At 30.0% G+C, this 22,834-nt stretch overlaps 9 protein-coding genes across 9 annotated transcripts; 6 read left to right on the top strand and 3 right to left on the bottom strand.

Moving 5' to 3' along the window:
• Positions 1–267: 267 nt before the first annotated feature.
• FG386_003075 (uncharacterized protein) lies at positions 268–2,586 on the top strand (the record flags this gene model as incomplete). The annotated part of the gene is made up of 1 exon (XM_067342303.1): positions 268–2,586. The coding sequence occupies one exon, from the start codon at positions 268–270 to the stop codon at positions 2,584–2,586; it is 2,319 nt and encodes a 772-aa protein (XP_067197852.1).
• Positions 2,587–3,187: 601 nt separating this feature from the next.
• FG386_003074 (uncharacterized protein) lies at positions 3,188–6,844 on the top strand (the record flags this gene model as incomplete). Its single annotated transcript, XM_067342302.1, has 1 exon — positions 3,188–6,844. The coding sequence occupies one exon, from the start codon at positions 3,188–3,190 to the stop codon at positions 6,842–6,844; it is 3,657 nt and encodes a 1,218-aa protein (XP_067197851.1).
• A 449-nt stretch (positions 6,845–7,293) lies between these two features.
• FG386_003073 (uncharacterized protein) lies at positions 7,294–8,608 on the bottom strand (the record flags this gene model as incomplete). The annotated part of the gene is made up of 2 exons (XM_067342301.1): positions 7,294–8,219; positions 8,281–8,608. 2 exons carry the CDS (start codon positions 8,606–8,608, stop codon positions 7,294–7,296), a joined length of 1,254 nt encoding a protein of 417 aa, XP_067197850.1.
• A 394-nt stretch (positions 8,609–9,002) lies between these two features.
• FG386_003071 (uncharacterized protein) lies at positions 9,003–10,581 on the bottom strand (the record flags this gene model as incomplete). The annotated part of the gene is made up of 5 exons (XM_067342299.1): positions 9,003–9,046; positions 9,359–9,595; positions 9,648–10,118; positions 10,241–10,401; positions 10,463–10,581. The coding sequence occupies 5 exons, from the start codon at positions 10,579–10,581 to the stop codon at positions 9,003–9,005; spliced, it is 1,032 nt and encodes a 343-aa protein (XP_067197848.1).
• Positions 10,582–11,391: 810 nt separating this feature from the next.
• FG386_003070 (uncharacterized protein) lies at positions 11,392–14,496 on the top strand (the record flags this gene model as incomplete). The annotated part of the gene is made up of 1 exon (XM_067342298.1): positions 11,392–14,496. The coding sequence occupies one exon, from the start codon at positions 11,392–11,394 to the stop codon at positions 14,494–14,496; it is 3,105 nt and encodes a 1,034-aa protein (XP_067197847.1).
• Positions 14,497–14,566: 70 nt separating this feature from the next.
• FG386_003069 (uncharacterized protein) lies at positions 14,567–15,904 on the bottom strand (the record flags this gene model as incomplete). The annotated part of the gene is made up of 1 exon (XM_067342297.1): positions 14,567–15,904. One exon carries the CDS (start codon positions 15,902–15,904, stop codon positions 14,567–14,569), a length of 1,338 nt encoding a protein of 445 aa, XP_067197846.1.
• A 515-nt stretch (positions 15,905–16,419) lies between these two features.
• On the top strand, positions 16,420–17,007 carry FG386_003068 (uncharacterized protein; the record flags this gene model as incomplete). The annotated part of the gene is made up of 1 exon (XM_067342296.1): positions 16,420–17,007. The coding sequence occupies one exon, from the start codon at positions 16,420–16,422 to the stop codon at positions 17,005–17,007; it is 588 nt and encodes a 195-aa protein (XP_067197845.1).
• Positions 17,008–17,406: 399 nt separating this feature from the next.
• FG386_003067 (oocyst wall protein precursorhypothetical protein) lies at positions 17,407–20,757 on the top strand (the record flags this gene model as incomplete). Its single annotated transcript, XM_067342295.1, has 1 exon — positions 17,407–20,757. One exon carries the CDS (start codon positions 17,407–17,409, stop codon positions 20,755–20,757), a length of 3,351 nt encoding a protein of 1,116 aa, XP_067197844.1.
• Positions 20,758–21,298: 541 nt separating this feature from the next.
• FG386_003066 (oocyst wall protein precursorhypothetical protein) lies at positions 21,299–22,639 on the top strand (the record flags this gene model as incomplete). Its single annotated transcript, XM_067342294.1, has 1 exon — positions 21,299–22,639. The coding sequence occupies one exon, from the start codon at positions 21,299–21,301 to the stop codon at positions 22,637–22,639; it is 1,341 nt and encodes a 446-aa protein (XP_067197843.1).
• Between the last annotated feature and the right edge of the window lie 195 nt (positions 22,640–22,834).

The raw sequence follows: 22,834 nt of genomic DNA, 5'->3' as shown, positions 1-22,834 counted from the left end.
ATAAATAGACACTGAAAAATCTTAAAAATAAAAATGTGTATTGTATAAATCAGTTGTTATTCCGTATTCATGCTTAAACATAAATATTATCTTCAGTCTTCTGTATTATTTGAATCAAATCTATTTACAACATCATAGTTGTACTTGATTTAATATTTTAACTCAATATATGCATTCATACATATAGTATGAAAGAATAATTTTTATTCAAAACAGTGAATATTACTTTACTCATCATAATTCATGTTTTTATTTATATAAGTTGAAATGAATGTCCAATGCAACGCGGATGAGGGTGTGGTAATGCTAAATGGGTATTACAATCAAACAGACAACGAAACAAGTGATGTTCATAACAAAAGTAATGAATATACTAATAATTCAATAAATAATAATTGTAAAGCTACTAACAATTACTGCGAAACTTCCACAGTTGATGCAAGTAATTCAGTTTCTGTAGAAAATACTTGTAAAATAACCATTAAAAAACATATATTTGATGAATTAAATATTTGTGAAGATTTAGATACAATATTTAATAGAATGGTAAAAGATAATAAAGTGATTAAAGGTACATTTCACGACATAATTCAGTTATTAATAAAAATATATAGCACTAATGATTGTTTAGATAATCATTTATATAATGAAATAGAGGAATTAATAGTGGTTGGTACGGATATATATAAATGGGAAATGGTAAATTATACAATATCATATATGATAAATAATAAAAGTGATTATAAGTTAATTTTTGGGAAGATAAAAAAGATTAAATTTATAAATAATGAATTTCCATGTGAAAGCAAATTTGTATCAAATGTATTAGAATGGCTATTTTTATATATTGTAAATGATATTACTGCCATATCTGAAATATACTTTGAATCATGCATATTTATTCGAGATAAAGATTTATTATACAATTTTTGCAAAAGGCGTAGAATAAATGAAGTAGAGAAAATTAATTTATATAAAGAAGAATATATGCTAACTAATGGTGAGGAAATGGAATTAGATGATATTTACAATGAGCAATTTCAAAATACGAATATGACTAATGATTCTTTAAGAGAGAGTAAGAAAAACACTAGTATAAAAAGTAATTTTAATAATGATTTCAATACTAATGGAAACTGTGATTGTTTAATAAGTAGTATTTTAGAAAGAATATTAAAAGAGAACAAATGTGTACTTGAAATCTTTACAATAAAAAATTTAAAACTATGTGGTTACCAAATTTGTAATATATTTGACTATACATTTGGTAGTAATAATATCAAAATAAAGGAAATTATTGTCGACAGAATATACAATAGTCACTATAGTATAGTATCTGAAGCATTTAATAATAATTTTTACGGATGTGGATACGCTAAATCAAATGTTTCAGATATAAATAATACAAAAGAAAGTAATTTTAATATACTAAGCAAGATATCATTTTCAAATAACAGTATAAACAGCATAGATGCATATAAAATATTTAATTATATTACAAAACGTAAATATAAAGAAACAGAAGAAAAAGATAACTTCGATGATAATAAAGACAATAATGAATTATTTATAGATCTTTCGAATAATTTTATAACCGAGACATTTTTCCTTTATTTAATTAAAAATTGTATTTGTTTCAAGAATAGAATAATTATTGATTTAACTGGAAATCCACTTGATGAAAATGGTATATATTTAAATAAAAACAAATACGTTAAATATAATATTTACGTAATATGTAAATATTTGTTTCCAAAAACATACTACGATGATTTGATTGAGCTAGATATGAATTATACGTATATTTCAGGAGCATATAAATATACACTAAAACATTTTAATTATCTTGAACTAAATCGAAAGCTATTTTTGAAAAAACCTGATTATTACTATAGCGCTGGAAGTTTAAATGATAATTGTCCAAATTCTTCAGTTATTTGTATTAAAAATGACTACGATAATAAAAATAACAGAGACAACAACTCTAATTATTCTAACGACTCCTTTTTTGATAAAAATGTATCACTCAATTCAGAAATTAAAAATAAATCATCAGATGATCGAAATATCTGCAGTCCTCAATATTATGACGACCTCTATGATTCGGAGGAAGATGATGATTATGAAGAGGAAGAAGATGATGAGGAAGAGGATGATGAGGAAGAGGATGATGAGGAAGAGGATGATGAGGAAGAGGATGATGAGGACGACGATGAAGTCGATGGGAATGAGGAGGATGACAAAGATTATATCAATATAAAAGAGCATATTGAGTTAAACGGTGATGAAAAAGAAGGGGATGAAACTCTTCACAAAAACAAGATTGAAACAAGATGCAAATGTGTGGATCTAAGTGAAAACGACAATATAACCTTTAAAACTGTAGCGGGAAGAAACTATTTTTTAAATAGAAGTTGTGAATACGAAGAAACTAAAAATAGCAAATACAATCTAACAAATAAAGGGAAAAACAAGAAAAAAGGAAAGGTTGTGATAGTACAAGAAGAGGACGCAGTAGAATCGTTAATTTCAGAAGCAAGAGAAAATAGTTTGAGATTTAGGATTAATCAGGAGAAATGGATTTAAAGAGAAAATTCGAAACTAAATTACTGAAATCTGTTGAACAATACAGTTATAGATATGTATCAAATGTATTATTCAATGCATTTGTATTGCTAATATTTAAGATTATTAAGTCCAAGCATCAAATGAGTGCTTGATTTTATCAACTTTGTCTACAAACAAGTTGCTCACATATTAACTTTTTTTCCTTTTTTATTGTTTCTGCAAATTCCTAATGCCACTTAGTGTTCAAAAACATAAAGAGGCGGCACATACCCCCGCCCTAAATAGCACCATTGTAATAAGTTGAAATATGTACATATGTATAATATACAAATATATGAGTATAATTCGGGAAATAAAAAGGATAATTAGAGTAAAATAAAGAGGGGTGAATGAAGAAATGAATATTGATAAAAAGTAAAAGGAGCATTAACAACAAAAAGGTGGAAAAATTGTCATACCAATTTTATAAATAATAAGGAGCTTATTGGTCACAAAAATTTTGTTACTCCTAATTCTGAGAAGCAGTTGTTTACCTCAATAGTGTTTCATTGGAACACATTTATAACAGTTTAGAATATACCCAACACTAAGATATATATATTACTTCTTAAGTTAAATAATGTTAGAATATGAGAAGAATTGTACATTATTGGTACCACCTAAAATAGGTGTAAGTGCACCCACTAGTTCAGAACTACAGAAAAAATTGGAGGATCCAAGTGATACAGAAAAATGCAAGGCACTTAGAGAATTGATAATATGGATGACTCATGGTGAATCTTATAGTAGATTATTAATGACAGTAATAAGATACGTGGTTCAAAGTAATAATCACAAGGTTAAAAAGTACTTGCAGTTATATTGGGAAATAGTTGAAAAGTGCAATAGTGATGGTACATTAAAAGAAGAAATGATATTGGTTTGCAATGCACTAAGAAATGATTTACAACACCCAAATGAGTATATAAGAGGATCGACACTTCGTTTATTATGTAATTTAAGATTTATAAAGCTAATACAACCATTAATAGAGTCAATAATAGAGAATTTAAAACACAGACATTTCTACGTGAGAAGAAATGCTGTTATGTGTATATACTCAATAATAAAAACGTTTGGCGTTGAAGTAATACCGAATGCAGTAGATGAGGTTGAGAAATTGTTGTTAATAGAAGGGGATATATCTACAAAAAGGAATGCTTTTTTGGTGTTAACATATTGTGATGTTGAAAGATCCTTAAGGTATATATTATCTATTCAAGATAATGTAACTTATATGGGAGATGCGATACAACTATTACTACTGGAACTACTGGGTAATATATATTGTGATTTTCCGAACTATAGAAATAATTTATTGCAATTAATAATAAACATCGTTCAATCTGGTTCTTTATCTGTATCATATGAAGGTGCCAATACATTGATTAAAATAGGTAATGTAAGTCCAAATAGTACAATTAAGATAGCTATACAAGCATATATAAATATATTACTTAACCAATCTGATAACAATATACGTTACATTGTTTTGAATAAGGTATCTAAGATAACATCAATGACATCAGCATTGTATACATTACAAAGGTGTTTCGTTAAAGATCTACTTAGAGTTTTGCTTTGTTCCAACTGTTATTCGATACAAATAAAGATTATTAATATTGTTATGAATTCCCTTCTCACAAAGAATAATTGTTTAGACATATTTCAGTTTATACTAAAACACTTACAGGAAATATCCAACAAAAACACAAACAACACTGTTGCTACTGCTACCGGGACTTTTTTGGAGTTTGGAACTTCCGGTAATACTGGAAGCATTGACGGAAACAATGCTGATGATTTTGGTGGTAACTTGCCGTTTGGAAGCGGAATTACTTTTCACCATCACAGCAATAATCTTGGAATCAATAATATTGTTACTGGAGGAAATTCTAAATTATCGGAAAAACAGCAGTTTCAACAGTATCAACTTATATTGATAAAGTCAATTCACGAAATAATTAGAAAATACCACATTGTAACATTTAATCTAATGTTGAATTCAATATTGATTAACTTTATAACCTGCGACAACCCAATAGTCGTAAATGAAATAACTCAATTTTTAAAAGAGATGGTAGTTAAATATCCGAATTATCAAGGTGAAATAGTTGAAAGAATCTTGCTTGAACTCCCTCATATTCAATTTAGCAGGCCAGTAAGAACATGCCTTTGGATACTAAGTGAATGCAATTATGACGCAGGTTGCAAAATATCAGAGGTTATAACAACTATAGATGAACTTTTAAAGCCTTTGCCATTGAATAATGCCTTAAAAAACGATGGTCATTCTGATAATTTAAACGCAGATACCAGTAAAAAGTCAACTGTTAGTGTTAACAAAAAGCCTAATACTGTGACTAAAACTGTTATATTAGAAGACGGAACTTATGGAACACAAGATATAGAGACCAATACCGGAAATGTTGTTGGAGAACAAGAAATTGAGTTTCATTCTTGTGTGAAAATTGCGAGTTGTGATACTTATCTTAGAAATTTAATAGTAAAAGAGGACGATCTATTACTTATGACTAGCGTTGCTGTATCCATTGTTAAGTTGCTTCTGTTTCGAGTAGGTAGCAAGAACGAGAAAGAAAATTGTAACAAAAAAGATGGTAATGGCGATGAGGATTATAATTTGTATTTTTTGGGACTAGAAATATACAACAAAGCTCTTTATATTATTGTGTGCTTCTTGAAATACTGTATGGAAAACGCTAAAAGTGGGGGTCTAGTTAATGACACTAGTCACAGATTAAGTCATTGTTACATTATTTTAAAGTCTCTTTATAGCGACTTGAGTCACATAAATCAGAGCGAAACAGGAGGAGTAGTTGTCTTTAAACCTAGCAAAAAGACTGTATTGCTTAAAGACAGACTATTTCCTATGTTGAGAAACAATTTCAACGACAAAGCTCTGAACGGTGCGACAGCAGGTTGTTACAATTTTGAAAACAAGGGAAGTTCGAAATTGGCAGGTGCGTCTGTAGGTGAGAGGCTTAAATATAGGGAAAGAAAACCATTCCAAACTATTATTTTTAGACAAATAAAGGAGAGATTGTTCTCAAATAATGTTGATGTGTTGCAGGTAAACGATGATGATTGTTATTATAGCAGCGAAAGTACTAGTAATGTTGAAATTGGCAATACATTTTATTACGGTATAGAGAATGATTTCTCAGGTAACTGCTTTCAGTTAAATACAAGAAGCAGTTTTATTGGAGAAAAATCTACCTACTCGTCTAAAAGAATATTCCCGATAACGGGAATAAACGATCCAATATTTATAGAAGCAATAATACAGGTTCACAACCAAGACGTACTTTTGGAACTGATAGTAACCAATCAAAGCAGCAGAGCAATACAAAACATTCAGATAGAGTTGTATCCATACGGTAATTTGAGGATAATGGAGAAGCCTCAGCAAATAAATCACTTGGAACCTTTGGAAGTAATACATGTTTATGCTATTTCACAGGTAAAGTCGATAGAAACAGGAATTTTATTTGGGTTTGTTACTTTTCAAATGAAAAACAATAATGGAAACGCTAGTGCACCCTTATCCTCATACCACTCTTGCACGCTTTCACCACTCTCTTCGTCGTCCAACGTATCTGTAAATAGTGATATCGTTATACTAAATGAAATAAATATTCAATTGATTGACTTTATTACTAATTCAAACATACAATCTTCGTTGTTTAGACAACTTTGGTCAGAATTCGAGTGGGAGAATAAAATACCCATACATTCAAATTGCGACTCGTTTATTCAATTTTTGAGATATTTAATAAAGGAAACAAAACTTTCCATTGTCGGGAATAGTTTAAATACTGAAAATAACGAACTAATTTTAAGTGACAGTGAATCTCATCTCCATAAAATGGAGGGCCAATCCTCTTTTTTTGCTGTTAATTTATATGCCAAAAGCATTTTTGGTGAAGACGCTCTTGTTAATATTAGTCTAGAGAAACAGATTTATAACCAAAATAAAGAGAAAGAGACCACAGGGTTTTCCTCAAATAAAGACAAATTTATATCTGGTACAGTTAGAATTAGAAGCAGAACCCAAGGAATCGCCTTGTCTTTAGGCGACCATATTGTATCGCTACAAAGAAAAGTTCCCAGAGATAGCAATAAAACGGGTGAATTAGCTGTTAAAAAAAAGGGTAACAACTACTATAGTCGTTCACATTCTCAACTTTTAAACATTGACTTTGGCGACATACATTGATTACAATGGAAAAATTAGCGTCCAATTGAAGAATGAGTGCATTGCTTTTGTTTAATACTCTGATTTCACTCACCGAAGGAAACAAAGGCATCTGACGGAAAATACAGCTATAGGATGGTAAATCCTATTTTCTGCTTATTTTTTCCCTCCCCTCCGTCTATTCAGGGAAACGGACTTATCTAGACGGCCTCGTGTTTTCTTATATAAATCGAGCGCCAATGTACTTGCATGGTCGCCAAACTGTGTGGGAAACGATAATCATCCAACAGAACTAAAAATATGCTTATATTTATTGGTTTAAATAAGAATGTTGTTCGGGAATAAAATAATATAATTAACGAAATAGCTAACATCCGAACCAGTTTTAGTGTATATATTCGGAGGGTTTGTGTTTATGGTAAAACTAGTGTTCCCGAGTACCTGATTTAAACACATTAACACCTCAAAAGTTAATCTATTTTGAGCTCATCTAGCCTGTATTCTAAATATCTTTTAATATTTGGATTTTCCTTGTAACACTCCATATAGTACGGAGAGTACTCCTTGTAAATCCTTTTTAGACTCTCAATGTAAAGAGATTGGAATTCCCTGATTAATTCCCTTGAGGGGTGTTTGTCACTAACATGTTTAGTTAAACAAGTCCGGCTATAAGTATTCTTTTGAGTTTCAGTTGTGTTTGTTCCCCGTTCATCATGTACTGTGTAATTTTGATAACTGTCGTTACAATTGTCATTGTCATTGCCGTCATTCTGATTTTTTCTCCCGCATCCAGGAATTTGAAAGCAACAAGGAATGGCTTTATAACTACAGTTAATTGGCCTTCCTATTACAATCAAATAAGGGACGTTTTTTACTGGAAGAAAGGGATTCCACCAAGTTTCTCCGCAAAAAACTACACTAGGGAGACTGAAATCGTTTAAGAACCACCTAAATTTTTTAAAATACTTAAGTTGGTGAAAAGACAAACATTCACCGAAAACATAAACAGGACGAATTGAGTAGTTATATTTTAAACAGTACTTTATAAAACCAAACCTTTTCCTGACATATATGTGATCAACTCCCCAATTTAACAATATGGTTTCGTGAAATCCTCCTGGAAACATTAATAAAGGACCCTCCCCTTTCATCATTGTACGTCTAAACGACGTATGACTCGCACCCCTTAACTTTACTGTTGAATTAAGCACTACATTTATTATTGGTTGAAACCAAACAAGGGACTCAGTAACTATTAGATAAAAATATTCTTTTATTATGCCAGACACAGGTAAATATGTTGAACCTATTCCAAATATGCCATGAGGATGTATACAAAGCAATTGTTTCTTATTTGACTCTAAGTCAGGTTCTTCTATAATAATTCTAGCAGGCCCTGTTTAATTGAAGTTATAAATTTAGCCAAGTTAAGCATCTATTTAAATTAGTAAACATACCTGTCCAGTAATGTATATTCTTAGTAAATAAATTACATAGTTTCTTCAAAAATAAAGGGACGCAGTCATTTACCCTAAAAATTATTGGTATTATTATTACTACTGAAAACAAACTAAACAATGACCAGTTTCTTACATAAAACCAATATAACAAAGTTATTGGAATAAATATAGAGAAAGCCCAAGTAAATATTAACACCGTGTATGCAATGCATCCAATGTACTCTTTGTATAAAAATTCACCATTGTTAGTTCCAAAATGCATATCTATCACTTTTACATTACCCCTTAACCCTAATTTGTCTTCTTTTTCTTTTACCTCTTGCATTCTTCATAATAGTCAAAAACTAAAAGTGTGTTCTAACTCCATGTAATTTTATCACAAACACGATAGTTACAAAGGAAGGTACACTTTCCGGTATGTTTTGTAAACCAATGCACTTTTATTTTCTGGAAGTAAGTATATCCTGTTTTATTTTAATTTTTACCTTACCTGTCAAGTTTGCTATTGTTCAGCCTTAATGCGGGGCCAGAAAATAAGGTTTACCTCAGTGGAATTTCTGAATCTGTACACGGTAAAAATTGCAATCTCTAGAAAATAAAACATAATTTATCTCCTCTCCGAAATTGAAATACAGGGTTATTTCTACTTATATCGTTTAAAAAGATACTTATATCACTAAATAAATAAAACACACTAGTTTACGTATACTAAACTATAATTAACTCCAGATTGCGTGCTTTTTCCTCGTTATTCCTGCTTTACCTATATAATAAGTTTTTATAATCACATTCTATACTACTTATACTCTAGATTCTTTCGTTCATTTTTACTTATTATATATATTTTTTCCCTTTGTTATTTTGTATTCCCCACAGTAGTTCACTATTGTCTCCACTGAATGACACAAATTTAACAACAAAAAAGAATTGTTTTTTATTCGTGACTCTATTTGGAAGAATAACTATACGCCTCGATAAACTTTATAAGTTTAACTTTAATTTGAATTTTTAGTCTGATTTAATACAAAATAAAAGTCATTTTCTACTATGTAACGAGTTAACATCGCTCACTTACTATTGAAGTACATTCTCTTTGTATTTTTGTATATTTGTGAGGAAAATTCATTAAATGATAAGTTAGAATTCAACTTTTTGTGCAATACCTGAGCAACTTGTACAATTTTTACGGGCTCATTTCTTCCCTTAACCAGCATACCTTCAGACCACTTAGTAGGTTTAGATACTTCTGGAAAATGTGTATCTATATATGAGTATCCTGAGTGTGTTTTTTTAATATCACACCAAGGTGAATCTGAAAATTCATTGTTTAAACTAAGTCTTAAAACTTAATTAAACTCACTTACCTGTCTCTATATGTAATCTATTTAAAGGTATATTCGAAGCAGTAATTAAGTTATCATCGGATTTTAAAGAGCACCCATTTATCCCTACATCAAGACCCATATCCAAAATTGTATTCAATTCATCAATTGTTCCAGTAAACGAATGTACAACTCCTCCTTTAGACTCCCAAATATACTTGTATTTATTTAATATTTCAATAAATCTCATAAAACAATTGTTGTTACTACTTTTGCATTCATGTTCGCGAGTACAACTATTCCTCATATGAAGAAACATTGGAATTTTGTGTTCTTTTAGTAATTCAAACTGCAGTTCAAAATACTTTTCTTGTATAAAAATATTTGAAAAATGTGTTCTTTCTGAATCCAAACCAAATTCCCCAATTGCCACTATGCGTCTTACATTGTTATTTATCAATTCCTTTAATTTACTTAAGTAATTATTCGTATGTTCACTACACTTAATACATTCTGGATCAAAATTATCCTTTTCCCTACAACCATCACATAAAAATTCCTATTTATTTGTATTAAATATCGTTAAACAATTGTTATTAAAGTTCCTCTTTTTGTTTTTACTAATGATAGATAACTTACTCTAGTTCTTGTTGGATGAACTCCCACTGTTGTAAACAAAAAATCGCATGTTGGATCGTGCTCTTCGCATATTTTTAATGCTTGAACACATTCCTCATAACTGCCTGATGTTATTATAATCTTGTCCAATCCTCCGTTTTTAGCTCTTTCTATAACTCTTTCATGGTAATAAAAGTTTTTGAGCTATTAATTCATTCTATAAACTCAATAAAACTTACTTGTTTAGATCGGGAGTATGTTGATTTTTTCCATTGTAAACTCCTTGAAACATCAAATCCGTTAAATTAGAACCTATATCTATAAACTTAACAACTTTCTCCACTTTTTGTGTTGTCATATTTTCACTTATTCAATAAAAATATATATTAACTCGTTAAATTCTTATTGCTATCGGTAATATTCAAACACAAAACTTGGATTCTCCATGCAATACACAGATATTATATTATATCTCTCACTTTTTGATGTACTTTTTACATTTATTCTCACATTAAAATTAGAAATAACATATAGTAACTCAATATTGTTGTTGTTACTAAATTTTAAACAGAAAACGACATATGAAAATGAGATGCTGGTTAAACTATTATTTTATGGACGTTCCATAAAAAAATCAAAAAATAAAGGAGACCGGCATTTTAATTTTGTACTTTCATAACGTCTGGGGAAAATTAAATTTAAATTTAAAATCTATGAAAATAGAAAAAGATGATTAAATGCAAATACGAAAAAATGAAAAATAGGAGCAGATTTAAATAAAAAAGAAAAATTCAAAACACTAGATAATAACTCAAGTGTGTAATTTTTAAATAAATGACTTTATTATTTAACATTTTTTTAAAGATTTTTATGTTAACTTATTATCTACTCTCACGTTGCTATACTCGCATTTTATTTAAAAATAAACTTTGATATGGCGCCAGGGTGTGGGTAAAAGATGGTATCGTGTAAACATTAGTGAACAAGTATGTTGTAAAAAGAGGAACGAAAAAATAAAGGAAAAAAGTGTAGTAATAATATTATATTTACAAGTATAAGTGTGAAAATAGGGAAAACAAGTTAACGAAATCGTACTGACATAGCTTTAATATAACTTTTGTTCTTTTATTTCCGAGCAATACGATAGATCATTTGGATCATTGTTAAGATGACAAATGTTTCATATGATTCATTTCCACAGGAATTGGGACGTTCTTTTTTGCATTTTTTAAGAACATTCAAAACTGAAGATGGTGTACTAAAGTATTTGAGACAGGCAGAACAAGTAATGTCTTCGAGACTAGCGAGAACAATATACATTGACGTTAATGATATACTGAGTTACTGTACAACTGATAACAGTAATAAAGAAGAATTGAGTGGTTTATTAAATGGTCCATCTATACTAATGAGAATAACAGAACAATATGGCGAGTACAAAGACAAAATAGATGATTTAATAAATACATTTTGCAAGAGCATATCAATGAATAACAATGGAGTAGAAGTGAATGGAAGATTAGACACTAACAATTTTAACTACACAGCTTCATTTTACGGACTGAGATGGGTTGAAAGTTTAAGAACATTAAGATGTGAAAAATTAGGAAAATTAACGAGTTTGAGAGGTACAATAACAAGAACATCAGATATACGTCCTGAATTACTCAGAGCTTGTTTTGAATGTGAAATATGTGGTTGTATTGTAGATAATGTTATACAGCAATTCGTATATTCGATACCTTCTATATGTCCAACAAAAGGATGTGGTAATAGGTCATCGTGGCAGCTTAGATTGGAGAATTCTGATTTTGGTGATTGGCAGAAAATAAGAATACAAGAGCATGCAAATGAAATACCACCAGGTTCTATGCCTAGGTCTATGAATGTTATATTGCGTGGAGATTTTGTTGATAAATGTAAACCTGGAGACAAGGTGGTGTTAACCGGCACTTTAATTGTTGCTCCAGATGTTCCTTCACTAATGAAGCCTGGTGATATACCGTCTACAGTAACAAAAGATCGCAATAGAAATCAGAATGAAAATTACAACTCATCAGTAACCGGACTTAAATCACTAGGTGTACGTGATTTAGCTTACAGATTATGTTTCTTAGCTTGTCACATTGAGGTAGTTAATGCAGTAGCATCTATTGAGGACGGACGCATTATTGAACAAAGCATCAATGATTTAGGACTTGGAGTGGGAGTTGAAATTAATAAAGAAAACAGAGAAATGAACGATGGCGAAATAAATAATGTAGACAAAGACGAAGATTCAATACTAAGAAAAAGAAATCAAAATAATATGGAGATAGATCCAATGAAGGACTTGAATATATCAGAAATAAGCTATAGAAAATTTTTGGATATATCTCAAAGTCCGAACGGACTAAATTACCTATCTAAATACATAGCACCTCATGTATATGGCTATTCAGAACTTAAAAAGGGAATATTGTTGCAATTAGTTGGTGGTGTGGAGAAAAGAACCAAGGATAACATTAAACTAAGAGGCGATATTAATCTTTGTATTGTTGGTGATCCGTCTACAGCAAAAAGTCAGATACTAAGATTTGTTCATCAATTTTCCACTAGAACAGTCTACACTTCCGGTAAAAGCTCAACTGCTGCTGGTTTAACAGCATCTGTACATAGAGATCCAGATCAAGGTGATTTTGTTATTGAAGCAGGTGCACTTATGTTGGCAGATAAGGGTATATGTTGCATAGACGAATTTGATAAAATGGATGATAAGGATGTTGTGGCTATACATGAGGCTATGGAACAACAGACTATTTCAATTACAAAAGCAGGTGTACTGGCTACTTTAAACGCAAGAGCGTCAGTTCTAGCGGCATGCAGTCCAATTGGTGGTAGATATAATACATCAAAAACACTGTCCCAAAATGTAAGAATATCGGCTCCTATCCTTTCTCGTTTCGATTTATTTTTCGTAATGACTGATGATCCTGAAGATATTTATGATGAAATCCTTGCTTCTTTTATTGTGAATCTTCACTCAAAGGCCTCTATTGGGTCAATGAAAAAGATAAGTGACGATGAAAATATGAATGAAGACGACAGCGATGCAAGTAAGGTTAATCTTGAACCACTAAACGATAAATATAATAATTATGATAAGAGTATTTGCTTTGGTTTAGATTCTAAGCAAATGATGTTGACTAAGGGCGAATTATCCCAGTACATTAACTTCGCTAAAACATTTAAACCCTGCATCACTCCAGCAGCGAAGGCAATACTTGTGAGGACTTATAAAGCTTTGAGAATAAGTGACTCGACTTCTGGAGCTAGAGCAATGAGAATTACTGTTCGCCAACTCGAGAGTCTTATTAGGCTTTCAGAGGCTGTGGCTAAGCTCAGATTTTCATATATTGTTACTCCCGAACACGTTGAGGAAGCATGTTCTGTATTTAAAAGCTCTTTAAGTAAAATAAGATATAATGATATTGATTTGGGTGATATTTATGAGGAAAATGATGAAGAAGAATATAATGAACCTAAGGATAGGAAAAATAAAACAGACAATAACGATGATCATGAAAATAACTTTGATGATGACAAAAGAGAAAATAGTAAACATAAATCCAAAAAGCAGATCGCAACTATAGGATACAACGAATACTTCCAAATAGCAAGAAGATTTGTTACTAGAATCCAAGATTTAGAAAAAGAAAATGACGAAAATGTTGAAACGTCTATAACTGAATTAATAACATGGCATATAAGTGAATTTGACCATCCAGAAAGTGAAGAAGAGTTAAATGAACTAGAAGTAAAGTATAATAGAGCAATAATGAGGATGATTCATAGAGATATGATACTTTATATCACTCATCAGGAGGAAATACCTAATGAAGACAATGACTTGTTGGTAAATATATATGTAAAAGTTCATCCAAATTACAATGTTGAAGAGTCAATTAACTTCCCTGTTTCTACATCAATACGAGCCAACAATAAACCACTAACGAGACATGCTGACTTTGGATACAGGACTTTTCGAAATAATAATAATAAGGGCGAGAGGGAGGAAGACAATAGTGACAAAGAAGATGGAGATGATATCCTCAATTTAAATGACAACTTAGAACCGGAGGACTTTTTCCAGGATGTTGGTGATAATGAACATGTACAAGATGATGACATTGACAATTCTATAAATAACAATCCCAGAAATATTAATGATAGCGTATCTAACATGGATGATTTGGACAGAGGATCATCTCAAAATGGCTCTCAATTTGAATAGTACAAAAAAGGTGCGACAAATGCATATATAAATAAATATTAAATTACACTAACGTATAATATGTGTTTGTCTAGTTCTCACACGACACAACCAATAGCCACTTTAGATTAAATAACATCATTTTCATTGCTCTGTTCCAGCTGTCCTTATCATTAAATAGTAAGTTAATGCTTGAGTTTTCCAACTTGTTCTCTTTCTTGTCATATTTAAACGGAAGTTTGTAACTATGAGTATTACTGTCACCGTCGTTGTTATTACAACTGCCAACAGAACTGTTTGCGGAAAAAGACGTTTTTTTACTAACTATATCGTAAAAAGTTGTGTTAATTAATCTAACTAGACATGATACCGCATTATCAAAGTTTATACACTCACAGTAGTCAGAATTGCAAAGCTTGCTTCCGTATAGTGGCCATGTCTTTTTAGTTGACGAATCATATATTGTTGAGTAACTTCCCCTTGGCTTAATACATTTATTTAAATCATATTTTTCTAATATTGTGTTTAGAAACAAAGATATTAATCCAAAACAAGCATTTATTTCGTTCCAATTATCAAAGTCGTTTTTGTCTATACACAATCTTAGGCCGTTTATTCTACCTATACCATCAACGCTATCTATGTAAAAACAAGTATTTAATATATCCATTTTTTGTAATCTTCCCAAATAATTTTTTAGATTGTTGTAGTATATTTCCGTTCCTTCTTTTAAACTATTTAATTGTCTCAATTCCTGTATCAAATTTAATTCCATATTCTGATTTAGTCTTAGTTCTACTATGTCTTTCATATCAACATAATCCTTTTCGTTACAGCAAGTGTTATTTTTACTAAAAATATCATCATTAAAATCGCTCTTTCCAACCTCTTTTATTTCTTTAATATCAATATTATTGTCTGAAATATAGTCTTTTATTACTCTAATTAAATCTATGTTTCCCTCCTTGTTGAACCAGCCTTTAATTAATGAATCACAACCTTCATAACTCTCTTTTTTTGTGCGACTCTCCTTTAAACTTGAATACTTTAGTAATCTTCCTTTGTTTTTCTCAAAAAGTGTCTTGAATCCATATATCAAATAATCAATGCACTCCAAACACAGAGAATCATCAATACTGTTATTTGAATCATTTAATTCATTGTTTTTTTCTATAGATACTTCGATATATTGCAGTAAAAAATCTTCAAAATGATACTGATATCTTTTTTCTAAATTAATATACTCTACAAAACCCTTTATCATATTCTCATAGTCATCTGTATCTTCGTTTCCGTAATCTAATTCAAATATATCCCCACACCTTGAGCATATTCTAATATTATTTCTGTCAACATTTACCCTTACACTGCTTTCCAATTCACTTTCTGTAGACGTATTTTTTTTACCTATTGACGGCAATAAGAACATTTTTGTTGTCGCTTTTCTTTTACCTCTACCAAAATCCTTATATTTAAACTGTTAATCTTGTATTGAAACCTTATCCGTCACTATGTTCACTTAAGTTTAATCTTGCTAGCTCTTAAACAAACCACTTAGTTGACTTTATTAATATAAAAGCATATTAACGCCACAAATTAAAAATGTTTAATTCCCTATTTGAAAATAGATATCCCTTATACTACACACAAGAATATTACTTTATTTCTTTTTATATTTAGTCAATGCCGTGCCTGCACTTTTCTCTCTCGCTATTTCAACATAAAAGCTTATATTCCCAAAAGTGTACTAAGTAACCAAAATTCAACCAAAATTTCAAACACATAAGTTAGAAATCACTACTACACTAATTAGTTTATAAGGAAAGAGAGTACTATTTTCTCTTTTAATCAATCGTGTGAATATTTATTATTAAATAAGGTACCGTGGCGCCATCTCTAAATATGTGTTCAGTCATTTGGCTATTTAATGGAGAGAAAAAATAAATGGAAGAAGGTAAGTTCAGTTTCTCCATAAAGAATCAGAAAGAGCAGAAAAATTTCAAGCATTCTTATCTTCAATTTGCTTTTCATAATGTAAAAGATGAATCTTCAAGCGAACATATTGACAATACTAAATATTGCCTCAATGGTATTAATAACAAAAATTTGGTGATATTTAATGAACATGACGGTAAAAATGAGAACAATAATTCAAAGGTAACTCGGATAACATCCTTTTCAAATGCTGAAGAATCAATCAAGGTTGAAAAAAAGGAAAATACGGGTGAAAGTGACGAATATATAATAGAGTGCAAGAACTCATTAAATAACAATCAGAATGTTAAGTCAAATATTGAATTTTTGTTCAAAAACAGAAAAAAATTAGATTTATCTGAAACTTTGGACACCAATAATAATGGAGTTAATAAAAATAATATTCCTATTGAAAAATTTGGACTTGCAATGCTAAGAGGTATGGGTTATAATCCTGAAATACACAACACTAAACCTAAAATATATAAGAAAAGAAACTATAATCAATCAGGTTTGGGAGCTGATATGGTAATGAAAAACCTTTTTAAGAAGAAATGAATATCAAATATAAATCATGTATGCATGCATGCATGCATTGTTTATGTTTAATATTTATTAAGTGCATATATTTGTATTCCAAGAGATTAAATTTATATAAATGTGGACTATAAAAGGAAAAATATATAATTTTAAAATGCCTTATATATATCTGGTGTAATAAATATTTTAATTTTTTGTTAACACTGTTTATTTGCCTTTTTCCTTTGTTTTTATTTAATATAGTAAAATACAAATTTTAAGTCAATTTTCTGAGTAATAGTGAAAATTTATTTTAAAAAGACAAACATTTGTTTTACTCAAACATAACGAGATAGTTTGCATAAAATTAAGTCTTAAATATCAAATTGAATATATATTTGCAAATTTTAGTATGAAGTGATATTTAATACAAATTAGATGTCAAATTCAAGTAAGTTAGAGATTAGAAATATTATATTAGCAATAAGGGTGTTGAGTATAATATTATTTACAGTAATTAGTGTCAAGTGCGATGATAATTTAAGAAAATTATTAATTTCAGTCAGAGGAACACCTTACTCAGATAGAACAATACAAACTGTCAGACCTATTTCAAATTCAAGCATTTATTCGCCATCAAGGTTTTCATATACATTTACTAGTCCTAAATCTATTGATGGGTTAATAAAACAAGACGAATTAAATGACATTTTAAGATCAAATATTAGAAATATGCAATTTCTTAATAATTCTAACGGGAGTGACTTAAACGAATCACACCCTAAATATTCAGAGGATTATTTCAACATAAATTACTCACTAAGACTAATACTTGCAAATATAGTCATAAAAAGCAATGACATATTATATCCCTTTGAAATAGAGTACAAAAATGAAACACTTTGCCTATGCACACTAAATAACAAAGTAAAGAACGGTTTTAATGAAACGTTGACGCCTGAATTGCCTCCAAACTGTGTTTGGTTAAATGAATCAAACAGAAAAGACATGTTAGAGAGCAAAAATTTAGAGTCAAATATTAACAGTAATAATAATGGTCAGAGTAACGTAAGAAACGGATCACACACTAATTACAACGAGATGAATAACCTTGAAAATGAAAGCACAGTTTTAAGTGAAATACAGGAATTTAATGAAGAGAAATTAGACAATAATATTGAAATAGACATTGAGGGTAATACTAACCAAAAACACAAAAACTCTAGTGATACTGGATATAATGAAGGTTACAGTTTTAAAAACGATACTAATGAAAACTTCACAAATAATACCAATTTAGGTGACCACTTAAATAAAACGAAACAAAGTTTTATTAAAAGCAAAAGAAAGGTAAACAACATATTAATTAAGTCTCCGGACAACTTAATAAAATGCTACTATAAAGTACCTGTTGACATAACGCCTTGGAGAGTTGGTGACAATAACTATACTGTAAACAGCGAGTATTGGTTGAATTACACATCATATGATTCAAGTGTTTGGAATTCAATAGAATTTAAAAGAAAAAACTTGAATAAAAACGAATACAATAATATAAAATTTTCAATTGAAGGATTTTGGGATTTATTTAGACAAATACCTAATGAATTGCTGTTACAGTTGGACATTAAAGATGAGAATACATATAATTTATGTCAAAACAAAAATGATAAAAAAGAATTGTCACTTATTGATGACTACATAAGCATTATTTCTTCAAATGACACAAATACTTATATTAAAAGAAATGAAACTAGAAACTTAAATTTAAATGCTCCGAAGTTTTCGTCTTTAAATGTAGTGCCATACAATAACACGTACTGCAGTAGGCCAACGGGTGCAGAAATGGATATAGTCGGTATATGTCCTTCTGGTGGTCTGAATTCTTTTTATGATAAAAAGGTTAAAAGCTGTGTATCAATTACATATGCTGATTCAACTGCTAATTGTCCACAAAACTATATTCATTCAAAACTATGGGGTTCACATAGAGGTGGTGGTGGATGTCACTCTAAACAAAGAAAGTATATCTCACCAATACCAGCATGTGATCCGCCGTTTATTTTTAACGAACCGAGAAAAACATGTATAGTTGAAAAGTATGTCCCTGGATTTCCTGGTTGTATAGAGGGCAGTGTTTATTATAATCTTCAAACTTGTATAATGGCATATCAAGTTATGAAAGAATTTAGTTGTCCAGAGGGATACTACCCAACACTAGTAGATGAGGAAGAGGATAATAATGAAAGAGAACATTTCGAAACATCAAAAATGAGCACTGACAAATATGGAGGTGTAACTAAAAATGAAAACCAACCTGAAACAGAAAAGGGAATTCAAGGAGAAATTTATGAAAACGTTTATAACGATATTGAAATTCTAAATAAAGACGTTTCTGACGTAAACTACAGGATAAAAACACTAAATAAAGCAAAAAGCAATTTTTATGACAATTATGATTACAATAACATTAATAATAACAACCCATTTATGACTAAAATAGTAAGTGATGATGAGCGTGGAATACAAAGTAAATATATAACTAAAAAATTTGTAAGCAATAAAAAAGTAAAATGTACACTCAAAATTGAAAAAGAAGTTAAATACGACGGAATTGGCTCACCTTATTGTGATGATAGGAATTATATGCTCAAGTACAAATACAATAATTTATGGATGTTCGAAAATGGGCCAAAGCCATATTGTGAATACAAGGACATTAAATATGTTGACTATAGATGCCCAAAGGGGACTGTTTCCTATGATATTTATATTTCAAGTGGTAATGATCCGCCGCTGGTAATAAGGGACGAATTTTTTAATCCATTTGACACTTGTGTAGAGGTAAAAGTGGTTCCTCTTCAGCCGAAATGTCAAAATGATGAGATACCATTTATATACATAAGAGAGCCTGTTAACAATTATGAAAGAAAAGGCATACATATTGTTTCCAAAGAAGATATTAAGAATTTAAATAAAAATTTGTTGTTCAATCCTTCGGATGTAATTGACAACTCTATACCAGATATTTTAAATAATGAATACAGCAACGATAATAACAATGATAGTGGCAATAATAACAAAAATCCGGTGTTAGAATTTATTGAATTAAATAAAAATAGCAGCAATAACTATGAAAATATAAATAGGAAGTTAATTGATGACGAATATTTGAATCACGAACCTGACATTAACAAAGAACTAAAACTCAAGTTAAAAAAGAAGCCGATAAGATTGTATGATGCCATTGTTGGTAATACTGATTATATTGTTAAAATTATTTGTTCTAATATTATTGAGGCAAAACCATACTTATCTTGTCCTGAAAATTCCGTTTTAGTTAATTCAAATATGTGCAAACTAAAGGGTTACACTGACTTCAATATTATGTGTCCTGATGGATACGAGCTTGATGAGGAAGCGTTAATATTAATGCCTATAGAACATAATCACAAATATCTACCACGATGCGTTTCAAAGCAAAAGGTTTTTACTCACTACTACTGTCCCCCTATATTTCCAGAAAGTGTATACAGGCCATTTATCGTCAACAATACACTTCTCAATAATATGTTTTATGAAAATAGTAATAAAAGTAACTACACTAATCACTTCAAATTCGATAATATTACGAATACAAGAATTTTATCTGAAAAATCATTTGGGAGAACTATAGTTCCTTCATATTTTCAAAAAATGTGTCATGAAGTCGACCTAATTAAACCGATTTGGAAAATGCCTAATTTACTCAAAATATTTTTACTAAATTTCAAGGGAAAAAATTCATGATTAATATAAATGTGTAAATTGTAAAATTTAACTATTTTAAACCTTTACTTTTTTTGCTTATATAGATTAATTGCTCATATTAAATTTTTAGCTTATGTTTGTGTTATACTGCTGCCAAACTTTTTTATTTGTTGTTAATATATATAAGTTTTTACTTTGAATTTGTATTGATACATAAATTGCGTTTTTAATAGATATTACGTAATTCACACGTATTTTACGAAGTGAATGACTCTGTTCTCGTTTGTTTTACTGGCAAATTTGATTTTTTTCATGAAAACAAAAAAATTAGTAATGCATGCATGCAATTATGTGGAAAAAAATGATGTAGATTTGATTTTCACAAAAGAAAACAACAAAACAATCAGACAATTCATTCAGACAATTTTATTTTTTTTATTTTGAAAAAGAGTACTAAATATTTTTTACAAAAAAAAATTAATTAAATTAGATACTAATTAAAATCATATTAATATAGCAAAGTACCGAAACAAATAAAGCAATATAACACGTTATTTGACTCGATATAATTATAGAAATAATGTTAAGAATATTTAACCACAAGAGAATAATTAAATTGTTAATGGCAAGTATACTACCAATTAGTTGCTTAGCCGGAGATCACCACCATCATCACAATACAGTTGCTATAGTTAACGTTCCATCTATGATATGTCCAGCAGGATATACATTAAATACAAGCAAACAATGTGTGGGCAAGGAAGAGGTAGCACCAGAAAGGACATGTCCAAATGGGGGAATGTTAACTGATGAACTAAATTGTATGAAAACAACAAGTCCAATAATGAAGTGCCCGTTTCAGTATACATTGGTGGGTGAGAACATGTGTCAAAGAAATGTCGAGATTGAACCTATAGTGATTTGTCCAGATGGTTATACAATAACTGACGGTCAAATGTGTACAGGTTCAAGAACAGTACCACCCATTAAAAAGTGTTTAGAGGGCGTATTGAATGAATTGCAAACAGAATGTATATTACAAAAATCAGTAACGCCAATAGGTGAATGCCCTTCTTCAGAATACACACTAGTTAGTAATGAGAGGTGTACAAGAGAAATCCTGTATGATTGTACACCAGAAACAATAGTATATACAACAGGTCACCATGGACACCATGGTCATAGTGGGCACGGACACCATAATAATTATGTTATACCACAAAAGGTCGTATCACGCACATGCTCAAAAACGGAAACAGTACCTGCCCAATTAATATGCCCAGAAGGGTCAGTTAAGAATCCGACAGGTTTTGGATGTATATACACAACAATAAGTGAACCGACAATAACATGTTCTAATGGATCAATGGTTGGAAAAGGCGAATGTATTGAAGTTGTAACAGTTCCAGCAGAATTACAATGTCCAAAAACTGAAATTAAACAATTAAATCAATTTTATGATGGAAAATTGTATTCACTTAAAAATACATCAAACAGCATGCCGTTAAAAAATATTGGTTATGGAAGCCAATATGTATATAGTCAAAATGACTCAAGTTATAGTCAACCTAAGGCAATAATAACGAGAAGATTGGGTAAAAAAGGTGGTGGGTCGCATCACCATCATTATGGATATTATCCAATTCAAAGAACATACGTTGAACCTATTATAGTACAAGAAATACCAAAGAAAAAATGTTATGAAACAGAAAATGTACCTGGCGAACTTGCATGTCCAGTTGGTTATTTTGAAAAGGCAGAAAAAGGAATGTGTAAATCAATTGTACCTTCATCTTTAACGTGTCCAACTGATTCTGTTTTGGGTTCTAATGGATATTGCGTGAGAACTATTATTGCTCAACCAACAGTTATTTCACAACAACAAGAAATAATACAAACACATGGTCACCATCACCATTAATGCCTCGATTTTGTATTGCAATTAATTTTTTGAGTAATTAAATAAGGAAATTCAGGGCATTATTTCAAGGAAAGATGAAATTTATTACAAGCATTATTAAATTGGGATAGTGTGGCAACAATAAAAAAATAAAATTAAGTATAAAAATTTGTTTTTAATAATTTGTGGTAATAAATCAAAGATATATATTTTTCG

This window comes from Cryptosporidium ryanae (assembly GCF_009792415.1).
Source record: "Cryptosporidium ryanae isolate 45019 chromosome Unknown contig_63, whole genome shotgun sequence".
Classification (NCBI taxonomy): Eukaryota; Apicomplexa; class Conoidasida; order Eucoccidiorida; family Cryptosporidiidae; genus Cryptosporidium; species Cryptosporidium ryanae.
This window is presented reverse-complemented; position numbering and strand designations above follow the sequence as displayed.